The 16,136-nt window shown below is 33.9% G+C and overlaps 1 protein-coding gene across 1 annotated transcript in view; it reads right to left on the minus strand.

Moving 5' to 3' along the window:
* Positions 1 to 16,136, minus strand: part of LOC110036419 (probable prefoldin subunit 3) — a 49,797-nt gene that overhangs the window by 302 nt on the left and 33,359 nt on the right. The window contains exons 4-5 of the mRNA XM_020740857.1: positions 3,117 to 3,236; positions 2,923 to 3,024 (exon numbers count right to left, since the gene is read on the minus strand). Coding sequence (XP_020596516.1) covers positions 2,923 to 3,024; positions 3,117 to 3,236 — 222 coding nt within the window. The remainder of the gene's footprint in view (positions 1 to 2,922; positions 3,025 to 3,116; positions 3,237 to 16,136) is intronic.

The raw sequence follows: 16,136 nt of genomic DNA on the forward strand, positions 1-16,136 counted from the left end.
AAATAAAGTGAACAGATTGTCCGATTTATTTCTGCAGCTATGATCAATAAATAGCTTAGATTGGAAAAGTAATTAGAATCAAACATAAACTGAGTGATGAGAGTACAAAATAGGGAGACCACACAATTTTTTATGTATTTACAAATCTAACATCTAAAGTTTGATATTTACATTTATCGTACCATCGCACTATAAAGCTATTCATGAAAAGGTGCAGATGACATTTGAGTGATCTGAATGTAGACATTATAGTTTAGATGTTTAGATATGTAAATATATAAGAATTGTGTGGTATTTATGTAAATGCCCCCAAAGGAACATTTACATGCATGCCACTAGATTCTTATGTACTTACATATCTAACACATGAACTTCAGTTTTTACATATATGTCACCTTACCCATGAATGAAAAGGTGTATCCCACTTTTTTAAGTTAAAATAGTGGTATTTTTGATGTGATATGAAAGATTTAGGTGGTATACATGTAAAAATCAATGTTTAAGTCTTAGATATGTAAACATATAAGAATTGGGAGGTATGTATGTAAATGTCCCATAAATAACTGAAGGATCACTGATTAAACACGGAATGACAACTATGAACTACAAAAAATACATTTTAAAGAACAAAGTATAACCACAACACGCTTTAAAATTAATTGTGTGAAAATATCTAAGATATTTGGATGTTTCTTGAGTTTCTTAACTTACTAAACTCTTTAATATTATTTTAAAAACTAAAAGAAGTTAGAGAAGTTGAGAAAGGGTATTTTTGTCCCCATTTTTAAGAATAAATGGGATGCACAAGAGTGTGCAAATTATAGAGGAATTAAATTAATATGTCATGCTATAAAATTATGGGAGAGCGTAATTGAATATAGATTAAGACGTGATACAAAGTTTTCTTATAATCAGTTTGGATTTATGTCGGACAGGTTTACTATGGAAGCTATATATTTATTGACAAATTTGATGGAGAAGAAAAGAGAGGGTAAGGAGGCTCTATATATGATTTTTATTGATTAGAAAAAGCTTACGATAAGGTTCCAAGAGAAGTTTTTTGGACAGTTATAGAAAATAAATGTATTGATATGGCTTATATTCAAGTCATTAAGGATATGCATACTAGAGTTCTTACTTGTGTTCAAACAGAAGGAGGATTGATCAAGTATTTTCCTATTTCAGTTGGATAACATCAGGGTTCGGCTTTTAACCCACATCTTTTTACTTCAGTTATGGATGCTCTTGCTGGACATTTAGAGGAGGATGTACCTTTGTGTATGCTTTTCGTTGAAGACACTCTTCTTGTGGATATGACTAGAGAAATGGTTCAAGAAAAAAACATAATTTATGGAGGTCTGCATTGGAGTCCAAAGGACTTCGTTTCAATAGATCTAAAACTAAGAAAATGTAATTTAAGTAGTAGTAGCTATAGCGACATAGTTGTAACTATGGATGATCAAATCATTAAAAGGTATGAATGGTTTATATATCTCGAGTCTATTGTTCAAAGTGATGGTGATATAGATGAGGATGTTACTAGCAGAGTGCGAGTTGGTTGGTTGAAGTGGAGGAATGCATCAGACATATTGTGTGATAGAAAAGTGCTCCTTAGATTTAAAAGAAAAATTTTATAATATGGTGGTGAGACCTGCAATGCTTTATGGCGTGAAATGTTGGCCTTTAAAAGAGAAGTATAAAATAGACTTAAGTGCTGCTGAGATGAGAATGCTTAAGTGGATGAGTGGCTTGACGCTTAGAGACAAAATGCAAGATGAATCTATCCATGAAAGTGTTGGTGTAGCTCCAGTGACATACAAGATTAAAGAATACCGCCTTAGATGATTTGGTTACATTAAACGTCGACGACCATCTAATGATTCGGTTAGGAGAGTAGATATTATAGATTTGAGTTATGAAATACAGAGGTAGATCTAAAAAGACTTGAGCATATTTTATCGAAAATCATATTAATCTATCGGAATTAAATAAAAATATGACAGCCAATAAGAATCAACGGAGAAAAATGATTCATGTAACTGACCCCACTTAGTGGAATAAATGCTTATTGTTGTTGTTGTTGTACCCATAGCAAGCTCACACAAATACAATGATGGAGTAATACTACAACATAGAGGCTGGTTTTATGACTCAGAATTGATAAACACCATTCTCTATCAGGACTTATATCCGACGTTGATGGCTTATTATTGTAATTGAATGAAATGAATTTTGAGCGGCCATCACTTTCTCTCTAAAATTTCCATCTCTTCACTCTGGCTTCACTCTTTTTCTCTCACATTTTACTCTATACTAACTTTTTGTAATTGAATGAAATGATTTAACAAGCCCATGACCTTCCTATCAACTAGAGGCAAGTTAACCACTGCTCGAATTAGCCCTGTTTGTTTAATATATAGAAGAATTACATGCATTTCACTCCATTCTCATGTATTTACCTAAAATTCAATTTTTGCCTTCCCTAAGCATGAAAAGGGGTATTCCACTTTTTTTAAGTTAAAATGGTGGTGTTTTCATGTGATATGAAAGATTTGGATGGTATAAATATAAAAATTAAAGTTTAGGTGTTAGGTATATAAATACAGAAGAATTGGGTGGTATGTATGTAAAAAAACCTATATTTTTGTAGAGCCATTTTATTGAGCTCACTATTTTAGAGTTTACCAAATGTTAAATATCCTCAGGACACTCGGTTGTTTTGAAGTTGGAACTTTTCTCCCAAAAAAAGATCATAGTGATATATTCAGATTCCAAATTAGATTCTCAATAATGTAGTCTTCGTGATATGATAAATACTCTCAATGTAGTTCATAAAATTGCTTGAACTATATATTGAGATATAGGAATGATTTGTACAGGGGCCTAAAATTACAAATTTAATCAAAGTTAAGCTTATTGTACCTGAGTTATAGTTACTTGGTCCCTTAGGAACTGCAAATCAGCAATTAGAACCTCTAAACTGGCTTTGGCATTTTCCAAGTTCTTCTTCAAAAGTTCGTTGGCCTGCAATGACTCGAGTAGAATAGTATTAAACTGCATAAAATTTAAACATAAAATGAAAGATACTATTCAAGTAGAAAATATAGGAAGCAAACCTCTTCACAAGAATATTCCAGCATGACATTGGCTCCCAACCAAAGACAAACAGAATTAGAGTCTTCAATTCGAGCCCTCGAGTAGATCCCCTCGGAAACTTCAAAATCAGCTATCAAGTCCTGCACACAAAATGCAAGGATAAAGGAGCTGAAAGCTTGAAATTTAAAGAGGCAATACAGTGAATTGGAGATGAAAACAAGGAAAATTTTTGCTATTATTACTCTTACAGAATGGAATCTGTTCAAAAAAAATTTTAAATTCAGCATCGCCTATCCTTTGTTGCTTCAATGACAAATGAACATAAATAAAACTAGATAGAGAAATGAATATGCAAAAGAGACTGGAAATAAATTTATTGAAAAACAGAAGGTACAACATAAACATGCATGATTTAGGCATTTAGAATGGCGAAAACATGGTAGAAAATAAACCAATACACTGGTGGGAAAAAAATAAAAATACAAGGATTACACCAAAAAAACAAAAAGAAGGATGAGGTTTTCTTGAAATGTTCATATCATGATAGTCCATGATAAAATTAATTAAAAATCTATTTCATTTTAATCAGATAAACCTTATAATATGTTTCAAACATATTCCATGCATGGCATTGACATCGAAAGTATGACATATAAGAATCAAATGAAATAAATGTATAAATCAATCGAAAGAGTTATTCCTTTATGATACTAGTTCAGGACATTATTGTACCCACACACTTGAAATTAAATAAAATACCCAAAAAAAAAAGGAATTGAATGTATCTTAAATGATATTATGATATGTTAGAAGTTATTAGTATTGATTTATTTCATTTCAGGTTATTTCTTATTTTATATTAAAATTTATTAATATTGAATTATTTTCTTTCCGGTTATTTTCTATTTTATGTTTTTCCTTATATCTCCGTGATCAATTGTAATCTTGGAGATATGGGTGTAATATTTTTCTTATTTTAGAAATCATGTAGCCTGTATTTGTATCACCTTTCGTATCAATAAAATTATTCTACTATATTCTCAAAACCTAGATGGTATCAAAGCTTTGAAATAAGCCCTAGAGTTTCCGGAAGAGGAAAAGTTCTCCTGCCGCCAGAAACTTCCTACTCCGGGCAGGCCCTCCTCAGCCACTTTATCTCCCTCCTGTAACCTGCAGATCATCCGCAGGATTACTGCCCTTTCCCGTAGCCAACAGAGTTTTCATAGCAGAACTACTTCCCAGGAAACAAAACAGCTGCAAGACCAGCCAACAGAAGTTCCCGTAGGAGAGCTACTTCCTGGGCAATAGAATAGCCGCTCCCACAGAAGCCGCCAACAAAAGTTCCCATAGGAGAACTTCCCGAGAAACAAAACACCCGCTCCCCATAGCCAACAGGTGTAGCCTGCAAACCTCATCTTCTGCAGCAAACAACAGCTAGCAAAGTCTGGGATTCCTCATCTCCACAGCAAGCAAATGCCTTAGGCTAGCAAAGCTTAGATCTGCAACTAACAACAACCTTCAAGTAGCTCCTGGATAATGGCGACTGTAATGACCGTGATGACGATCGATGGCCCTTAAATCCCTTCGGAACTACTCAGCCAAAGTATTGGCCCACCTTTACTCCCATTGGCCAGTCGCCGCTGTTCTCGGACCAAATTCTCAAGATGCCCTCAAGAATGTGTTGTGCTTCATGACCTCTCATAGTGATCGAAAAGCAGCTTCCCTCGTCCACAAGCCTTATTTTCGCGCTGAGGTCCAAACTCGGCTCGATCGATAACTGCTACCCGTCAGCCTATCGTCGCCATGGTTTCATCTTATCCCTCGCTCGAGAGAGTTTGGCTCAAGCGAATGACTATTTTTGCTGCCAATTTCGTGATCCTAACAACATCCTTTTGGGACCTGCCACCTTTTTGCTGTAACAAATTCACCACGACCGATCTCGCCGTCATAGCAGAGAGATGCAAGTGTCTCCGATCTCTAGATCAAATAGACAATGATGTTGAGGACGACGATGAGGGGGTGGTGGATTGGGTGTCATGCTTTCTACCAGGGAAGACTTGCATCGAGTCCCTGGTATTCAATTGAATTGGCTATGCTATGAACCTTGAAGCTCTTGAAGCTCTTGTGGCCCGATGTCCTTCTCTCAGAAGACTAAGAGTCAATGAGCACGTCTCTGTCGACCGTCTCTTGGTCTGAGCACTGCAGCTCACTCATCTTGGCACCGACTTATTCTTTTCCTTCAAAGGAGGTGATTTTAGGAACTCTCAAGTCAGCCTTTATGGTTTCCCAATCCCCCCAATCACCACTGATTAGCTCAAACTAGTCATTAGTTGTTGTTACAATCTTCAAACTTTCTGGGTTCTAAATTTGGTGCGTGACTAGGGTCTTCAAATGATTGCTGCAATTTGTAAAAACCTCAAGAAGCTTAGTGTGTTTCCTTTAAATGCCACAGAGGACTCAGAGGGTTCCATATTAGATGTTAGATTGGTAGCAATCTCCGAGAAACTCCAATGAATTCTCCATTTCAGTCAGATAATGACCAATGCTGCCATTACAGCCATATCGAACAACAATTCATATCGTTTTTCTGCCGCAGGTGGTTGCAGACCCTTACCAGATCTTTTCCTGCTGCAGGCCCTTCGCCGGGTTTTTTTTTCCCTTGTAGCAAGCCTCCTCCAGAGCTTTACCTTGCAGCCATCAAAGTCAGAAACTATTCTCTGCAGGCAAAGGAAACTTCCTCAACCGGATTTCTCCCTACAGACCCATTTCGTAGCACTTACTTGCAGCAGCCTTCCACCTACCTACAAAATTCTCCATTTTGTAGACTCCTTCAGAGTTTTGAGCTTTTTCCTATAGCAAAACCCCACTCTGAAGGTTTCTCCTGCTACAAAACCTCCTTCAAATCTTTTTCTTGCGGCTGACCCTCCAAAGTTTTTTTTTCCTTGCAATCCATATCCTGCAGTTTTCCCTGTAGCTTGTGTACTTTTCTGCAAATTTCCCTACTTCCCTACAACATTACCTGCAATAGTCTTGCAGCTACCTACATGCACTATAGAAACTACAATCAAAGACAACCACAGTCAACTAGAAGTACTCCTAAATGCTTTGGGGATGAAAACTCAAGTTCTACCTACAAAATATCTTCATCGCCAATTGTTTGATGATTTCAAATCTAAGTTGAATATGATTGACATCTATGTTTTAACTTGAGGGGGAGTGTTAGAAGTTATTAGTATTGATTTTTTTTCTTTTCCGGTTATTTCCTATGTTATGTTAGAATTTATTAATATTAATTTATTTTCATTCAAGTTATTTCCTATTTAATGTCTTTCCTTTTATCTCCATATAGTTATCAAGAATTGATTAATTTTAATCTTGAAGATATGGGTATTATGTCGTTTCTATTTTACAATTCACGTAACCTATATTTATACTCCCTTTCATATCAATAAAACTATTATGTCATATTCTCAAAATCTACGTGATATAATATTTTAAACAGTGTTCCTAAGATGACTTCTTAAATGAAATAATAAATATAAATATTTAAAAATTTCTAACAAAGTAAAATATTAATATTTAATTATTTTGGCCTGCATAGATGTTAGAACATATGCATAGAAATTAGTATATTATGGAATTTTAATTATTCGCTAAGTTACAATATAACTTAACATGTGCTTTCATTTTCACTGTAGAAAAAAAGTCATATAAATTTGTTGGCTAGTAACATAATTTATATACAAAAAAAGAAAAAAATGCAAATATATACCAAAAATATAATGTACTTTATTTTAGGCTAAATTACTAAATTCTTCTCGTAACCTTAATATTTATGAATGTGAGTTGGCTATGATATAAAAATAACAATGTTTAGTGGCTTGTAATTATTTGGATGTTATTTTGAATTGTCGTAAAAATTAGAACAATATTTCTCTACAGTATAACTGTCTGTCATCGCCTTAATAATTCCAAACTCTCGGGCCAAAAAGCAACAAGGTATAAGTTGCCAAGTTTCCCCAATTTTCATCATCAATTCCTTAGTTTTAGTTTGATAATTGGAAGTGCCTTTGCATTGCTTTCCAAAATTGCTTCAATTTGCTAGCTATTCAAGAAGTTTCTAATAGTTTTTTGTTGTATCATTAGATTTTTTACAAACAATACACCAAAGAATACATCTACTACGCCTTTAGTTATGTCTTAGATTTTATTCCATATTTCTGGTGGGAAGAATAGGTTCTTCAATTATGAGAGCATTCATGGTATCCTAAACATCATTCTTCATTTGCATTGTCCCCTTTTAGCTTCAACAAATGCTTTAGAATTTTATGAAGTGGACAAATTGCCTCTACCACAAACTTTATCATCATTGAGGCCTGTTAAAATATCTTAAGTTCTTATTTTCCCCAAAAATTTTGATGTATTTGCTGGCACATACCCTACACTAATCATTTAGCCCGAAAGTTATCCAATTCTAGCTTCTCCCTTTTTTTTTTTTTTTTTTTTTGTGGCGAAGTACCTCATATTCTTATGCTTATTTGAGATCATAAACATGGCCTTGTTATTCATACAAGTGACCAATTTTTTTAGTAAGATTAGCATACATACCACTCAATTCCTATGTATTTACATATCTAACACCTAAGCTTCAATTTTTACATACATATGACTTTACCTATATATGCAAAGGAGTGTTTAATGTTTTAAAAGTTAAAATGGTGGTATTTTTTGATATGATATGAAAATTATGGGTATAAATGTAAAAAATAAAGTTTAGGTGCTAGATGTGTAAATACACAGGAATTGGGTGGTATGCATGTACATTCCCAAAATTTTTAAAGTTGGAGTCTTCCTCCCAAATTACATGTGCAGTCTTGTAAGACAAGCATAGATCCTCCCATAGCATTGATGCTTAGTTAGTATATTGGTCAAACCCCAAGTGACCACACTAAAGGGTTAATTGCAATGCACAAAGTCAGACTATTTGGTCAGACTAAATTCTCACCAGCACTTATACTGAGTTGCAAAATCAGGACCCAATGGGTAATGAATTAATTTAAATAAAGTTCCACAAACGTAAGGGTCAATTGCGGTGCAATAGAGGCAGATGATTCGATCAGACTAACTTCTCACTAGCACTCATCCTGATTTGCATAATCAGTACTCAGTCGACGATGAACTAATTTAACTAAATCGTCGTAAATGTACTAGATATACTTCATTTCATAAATCATTCACATTCATATATACTCGGAAGCGTAGAAACTCATATCACCAAAATATATATATCCATAACGAGCTACTAGATCCAACATAATAAAAGTACATGCCCAAAATTCTATACAAGCACCCAAAACTTGAATGCAAAAGCTATACATGTTACACAAGACTACTCGCCCTAGTGCTCCTTACACCTTCCTAAAAGTCGATTATATAGAGTAAACTACAACAAGCTCAGTGAAATAATCGAGGCTAAAGTAAGATTTATAGACATAAAAGAAATAACGTGCATGCTCATATGTAACTATGTATATGTCTACAACACATGTCACAACATATTATAATCTTATAAAAAATGTCAAAGAAAATGCACGTAATGTAGAAAATCACAATTGTTAAATAAAACATGTATTTCATCTATTTATGTATAAACACAAGCATATTCATGAGAGTCGTCAATCTAATCATAAGAATGTCATTTGTAATTCTATAGGCCTCAACTGTTTCCATGTCTTGTCCTGTCATGGGTCGTCATCCAGCTTGATGGCTACATAAACTATTAATAAAGATTGGGCTTCATCAACATGACAGTTATCAATAACCCCCCTTAGTACCAACGGTTCCCTACATTTCATCCGTCGGATCCCAACGATTTCCGAAGTTTCATCTCCGTCTGAATAACAAGAGTCAGAAATCCTATTGTTTCCTATCATTCGTACTTACTAATATTCATATAATAACATATCTAAAATATCACTTATGATATTTCTTAAATCATAATTCCTGTGACAAACATTCATCATAGGCATTTCATATATCATACACATGAATCATAGTAAATGAATGCCTACAAATAATGATTTCATTACCATGTTCATCAAATTTATAACATGGTAAAATCATAGTTATAAGTGACCTACCAAATTTGTATTCATATAGTTTATATAGTTATTCATCCACAATATACATGAAATTTTAGATATAATAATATTAAACACATAATCACATGAAAACCTACATAGAGTTATTTTTCACAAGTTATCACAAAATTATTTCACTTAAATTGGCAGGCAACCCTAAGATAAGCTTTCCCATGCTCACCTCAAGCTCACCGCCTAGTATAAATGATATGAAATTCATAAACCTCTTAGGAAATTCATATCTTAGGTCATAATTTAATCCACAAAAAGAAACTTGTCAAGTTTTACCTCGAATGAATTGCCCTGCATGAATTATTTCAAATATTCTCTTCCTCCCCCCAGTCTTCCTTCATTCCCTTTACTTCGCTGATTTCGTGATAGTTGCCTATACAAAAGCCCACAAGCCAAATTCATAGTCTTCGACACAAGCTCGCCACCCACTACAATGACTGAAAACAAAAAAGTGCAATGATTCGTGACAAACGTCAAAATAGAAGAAAATGAATATATGAAATATCATAAAAATGGATTTCTTCTTATCAAATCTCCCTGGAACTTCAAACCGTGAGCTGTGGCACTCTGCAGTCACCGATTCCGCTCTTGCTATAGGGATTGAGTTGCGGGACCCTACAGACATGCGAAATCGAAAACAAGGAGAGGGGAAATGAAGGGAGTGCAATATTCAACTTAATCTCATGAAATCCTAACCATTCAATTCATTAGTCCATTAAATGCAAAGGTCGGTTGACTACAATAATGATGCGGGATTAAGGTGGATGATTAAGATTAATTAAGGGTAATTAAACTTGTAACTTCATAATTTTATATTTTCTCATACGTTAAAAATTCATGCTCGGTTCTGTATATCAAATTAATCAATTCAACGTGTAAAATTTAATAAAATTGATTTAGTTGAATTCTGAGAGATATGAAATTTGGAGTAAGTTTGCCAGTGCCAAAATTTATACTTAATTTCTCAAAATTGTTGTTACAGTTTTCTCATCTTTATAAAAATTTCATTCTTAAAATTTTTAAATTATTTGAACATAAAGCATATTTATGTTGCATTTCTTCTTCTTTTTCCCATATAGTTTCTTTGTCAGACCAGTGTTTTCATTTTATCTTAACAAAAGAAATATGTTTGTTCCTCAACTTCTTAACATTAGTTTTTAAAATTTTCTCGGGCTCTTCGAATTTTGCTGCACGTCGATAACTTCAAGTTAAATTCTCCTATTTGAATTTGAAACTCATTTTCTTAGCATTAGATGTGAAACAAATCATGGATACCTATCATATCATTAGTTAAAGCTAGCCAGTAAGCAATTGGGCTAATTTTTTCTATAATTTCAAAAGGGCCAATATACTTGTGACTCAACCAGCTTCCCTGACCAAATCTAATAGTATCTTTCATTAACCTGACTTTTAAAAATATAAAATCAACAATTTAAAATTCTACTGTTTTATGCTTTGGGTCATAATATTTTTGTTGTTGATCCTGATCAGCTTTCAATATGTCTCTGATTAATCTGATTTACTTTGTGGCTTCATCAACTCAGGACCTAACATTTGGCATTTGCCCACTTCAATCTCACTTAATAAAGTTTTGCATATCCTTTCATATAGTGCTTCATAAGGGGTCACTTTGATATTGAATTGATAGCTATTAGTGTAGGAGAACAAGATCATCGGAATGTGATCTTCCCAAGTAGCTTTAAAGTCAAGGACACAAAGCATCAATAGATTTTCCAATATTTGTATTGTCCTTTCTGATTGTCTGTCAATCTTTTGATGAAACATTGTGCTAAGACGCAAAAGTGTACTCATACCTTGTTGAATGCCTTTTCACAACCTGAACATGAATCTTCCATCCCTGTTAGAAATGATAACTTTTGAAATTTTGTGCAATCTGATAATTTTTTTACATTTAATTTGATCAACTTTTCAACTGAATCTGTCTATCTGATTGACAAGAAATAAGTTGAGTTTTTTAGCCTGCCAATAATGATCCAAATACTATCATGAAATTGCTTAGATTGAGGAAATCCAATAAAAATTCATAACAATTTCTTCCCTTTCTCATTTTGGTATTTGCAATGATTATAGCAATCAACTGTGCCTCTGATGCTCAACATTTATAATCTGAGAAGATTCACATTTTTAAGAACATTAACTTCAATTTTTTGTATATTTTAGTGTTGCTTGGATGAATTGTGTATCCTAAACGATGAGCCTCATGTAGGATTTTCTCTCAAAAAAGAATCAACAGGTACCCGCAACTGTAGCTTGTTTTGAAAACACTATTCTCATCAATAGCCATATTTGACCTTTTTCCGGATTGAAATTGTTTCAGGAGCTTTGGATATTCAATGGTAACTCTCTGAGCTGCCTTGGTTTCTATCTATCAGAGTTTGTCGCATTATCAACCGATGTAAATATCTCATATCACCTAGTTTTTAGACTACCAACTGAAAGACATCTATTTCTTAATCAATTCCAGCTCCAGAGTAATAATTCAGCTTGCATTACATGTGGATTTACAACTCAAAGCATCAACAACTACATTTGCTTTATAAGGACATTACTGTATATCTTGGTCATAGTTTTTTATCAACTCTAGGCATCTTCTCTGCCTCAAATTCAGCTCTTTATATATGAAAATATACTTTAAACTCTCTTGATCGGTGAAGGCGTCGCACTTCATATCATATAAGTAGTGCCATCAAATTTTGAGAGCAAAGACTACAACAACCAACTCCAGATCATTCATCGGATGATTTATCTCATGTGATTTTAAGTGTCTGGAAGCAATCACCTTCTTATTTTACATTCAAAATAAAGCCAATGCCTCGCAATGATGCGTCACCGAAAATTTGGAACCCTTCTGCACCTAATGGAGTAGTTAGTAGTAGAAGAGTATTCAAATAATTCTTTAATTCTTGAAATAGTGTTCAAATTCTACAGTCCATTCAAATTAAATAACTTTTTTCATTAACTTGGACAACGACATATCTATGAAATTCTTTAACAAATCTCCTATAATATCCGGCTAAACTAAGAAAACTGCGTACCTTCGCAACATTCTTTGAAGTAGGTTATTTCATATTTCTTTTATCTTCTAAGGATCCACTGAAATTCCTTGTTCACTAATAATATGCCCCAAGAGTGCAATACTTCACAGCCAAAATTCGCATTTACAACTTTGCATATAGTTGATTCTATTTTAGCAACTCCAATACTATTTTCAGATGTTGAGCATTATCATCAGCAGTTCTTGAATATATTGATATATCATCAATAAAGATAATGACAAATTAATCCACATAAAACTTGAATATTCAATTCATTATGTTCATAAATACAATAGGAGCATTGATTAAACTAAAAGAAAACTAAAAATTCATAACGACTATATTTGGTCCTCAAAATTGAATTAGTTATGTCTACCTCGAACTAATGATATCTCAATCTTAGATCAACCCGGAAAAATACAGTAGCACCCTATAATTGATCAAATAGATCATCGATTATTGATAGTGGATATTAATTCTTGATTGTAACTTTATTTAGCTCTTTATAATTGATGCATAACTGTATAGATCTATCTTTCCTCCTGACAAATAATATTGGAGTATTCCAAGATGAATTGCTTGGTTTGATAAAACCTTATCTATCAGTTTTTACAACCAACATTTCAATTTTTGCAATTCCTTCAGAGTCAACCTCAAGGAGACTTGAAAATTACAAACATCCCTGTCTGCCAATCAATACCAATCTCAATTTCCAATTCTAGTGGTATTGTTGAAAATTCTTCAAGAAATACATACAGAAAATTCTTCAACAACTGTGATGTTTTTCAATGCCATTTATCTTTCTTCAACACTCCTAATTTGGCTAAAAGCACCAGTTCATCACTTTGCAGGTACTTTCCAACTTGCACTGCACTAATCAAACAATTGTGCATTCATATCACAAAAAAAATAAAATGACGTCTCACCAGGCAAATTAGATTTCACCTGCCTTTTCCAATATTCAATTGATGCAAAATGCTTTACCAATTCATTTCTAAGATGATTTAAAAAGTATACATCGGTATGATAATTAATTTTACTAGCAACTTTCCATCAGAGATACTAACATGCACCACACATTTTCTATATGCATAGAAGTTGCTTCCCAAAGGCATAATGACACATAAGGAAATAGTAAAGCGCCGAATATCAACAGATAGACTAGTAGCAAACTCATCGAAAATGAAAAAATACGATACACTTGAATTGAATAAAACAGTGCTTGTCTGATGTTCAATCAGAAACGTATCTATAACTACTACTTTAGATTCTTTAACATCTTGATAGGTAAATGCAAAAAACCCTGGATTTTACGGGTTGCTCGGTTCTATACTCAAAAGTTTCACCCTTGACTTGAGTTGAAAACTTTTCTAAAAACTGAATTTTACTAAACTAACTGTTATCTAAAAATTTTTTGGGTTGTTCCTATCCTTTAAATGTCGGTGGTCTGATGTCTTTTTTCTTTTCCTGCGGACCATTCATCTCAAGATGCTCCGACTGTCTACATCTATAACACTTTTCAAAACACATTAAACATTGTCCAAAATACTTTTTACCACACATTTCACAAATTGACCTTTTTGATTGTTGTTGCTTCTGTTGACTTTTTGATTTAATTTTTTCTTTAGAATTCTTCTACCTTGCCAAAATCTTCTCTTGCTTGCCTGAGATTACCACCACTGATTGAAAAAGTTCAACTCTGATTGAAAAAGTTCATCTCGTTTTTACTTCTGGCTCTTTCGTCATATTGCATATTTCATTAATAAATCAAAAAAGTATAAAAAATTATGCATGTAAGCATCTATGATGTACAAAGAGAAACCAATCATCTACAATTATGGCAAGAAGTTTTGAATACTCTTCTGCATGCATCAAAACAAAAGAACCACTAAGGGCATGCTTTGCACAAAAATGAGCGGCCCTATTATAATTTCTGTGTATATGACAAAATGTGACTTGGTTGAAGTTAAAAAGAAAATCTAGGTCAGGAGCCTCAAGCAGTCGTTGCCTCCGAACTTCACTCCTTAGGGTGGATCTCAAAAGGTCCATAATGTTGTTATTATCCCGTTCAAGAATGACATCCTTGCATTCATATAACCACGGTTTGCAAATGTGTTAAAATTCTTCTAGCCCTTTCAACTAATACTGAGAAGTCGCTAATTTCAAACGGCGCCAAAGTCAACCTTAACTGATCACGAAGACCGCATAAAAATCTAACATTTTTCTTCTTGGGTACTAACAGTGGGGTGTGGTGAATATCTTAAAAAAAAAGTGAATTCTGCATCATACTGCATGGTTGTCTTGGAACCTTAAGTCAGATTGAAGAATTTATCTTACAATGTTAAGTTGGCTAAAAGCGGAATTAACTAGTCCTTGAAAACTTTGAAAAAATAATCTCACTAAATCTGAGAAAGAGGTGTCAGCTGAAATCTCTCTCTATGATGTGTTTGTTATCGCCTTTCAGCCTCACCTTCTAACATGAAAGTGGTTAGCCCCATTCTCCTATTTTTTGGACAAATCATGTCATCCAGAATATTCCCAAACTTCAATAGTCAGTCTTCTACAATTGTGGGGTCACTCACCCCCTTGAATGTAGGTGGCTTGAATATCTAAAAAATCTTCAAGTACAACTCAATTTCTGCCACAAGTTTAGATCAGACCTTGTACTGGTGAATGATCTTTCAATAGAAGCCATTTTATCAACCCTTGTGATATCAACTGAACAATGCCCTGTAACGCAGTGGCTCAAGTTTCCTCATTTGCCCTATTTTGTTTATCATTTCTGTTCAAGTCATTTTTAACTTATACTTCTTGCTTTGCAATTAACATAGGACATTAACCATCTGTACATCTTGATTCTTCTCCAAGCATATTCATTATATTAAAGCAATTTATTATTCATGCAATTTATTATATAATAATTATGCCATGCATCAAACCTTAAGTTATATGGGTTACCCACCCCAAATCCATCAATTATAACTCTGTATAAATTAAATCATATTTGATTTCAATCTTCTAAATTCAACATGCTTTTATCATTCTTTTAATCCAATAACCTAGCTCTGATACTACTTTACATCACACCTCAACTAATTCCTTCTTAAAAGTTAATTACGATGCAATAGAGAGAGACAATTTGATCAGACTAAATTTTCACCAACACTAGTCTTGGTCTGAAGAATCAAGACAAATTGGGTGACAAAATAGTCTAACTAAGGGTGCGTTTGTTTGGGCTTTTAAAACCACCTATTGAACCAAACCACAGTTTATAGCTGTTTGGATCGTACGTTTTCGTCAATTGAACCAAGCCACACTTATGATTTACTATTTGTTCACAATTGTGGGCAATAGGGTGTGTTCTGCGGTTGGTGAATAAACCTTCCCGAACATAATGTCCTCGCATCTTCTTGCAATTGCTTTCGCAGAAACGAGTTCACCCCAATCATGCATTGAAGCTGGAGCTTTTGCCTTCTCCCCCTTCGTCGTAGTGTCGTCGCCTTCTCCCCCGGTAAGGCTATTCTCCCATTTTCTTCTCCGCCATGGACTACTATTATTCTCCCATTTCTTATCCCTAGGCTATTCTCAATAGAAATGTGACATTTTTCTTCCTTCTTTTTCGGATCTTCCTTGATCAAGGAGTCCCAAAAGTTCTCTCTTTTATTGTACATCCTTCATAGGTAGTCACTCTTCTCTTCATTTTCTGCATTTTTTGAGGTAAAGTCCTAGATCAGAGAAGTAATCATGGGAGAAATTACTTTTAGCAGTTTTTTTGAGGATGTCATCTACACAAGTTGGTGTAGGGAATAATGATACGGTTACCTTTTTATTT

Source organism: Phalaenopsis equestris, unplaced genomic scaffold, assembly GCF_001263595.1.
Source record: "Phalaenopsis equestris unplaced genomic scaffold, ASM126359v1 Scaffold206200, whole genome shotgun sequence".
Taxonomy (NCBI): Eukaryota; Viridiplantae; Streptophyta; class Magnoliopsida; order Asparagales; family Orchidaceae; genus Phalaenopsis; species Phalaenopsis equestris.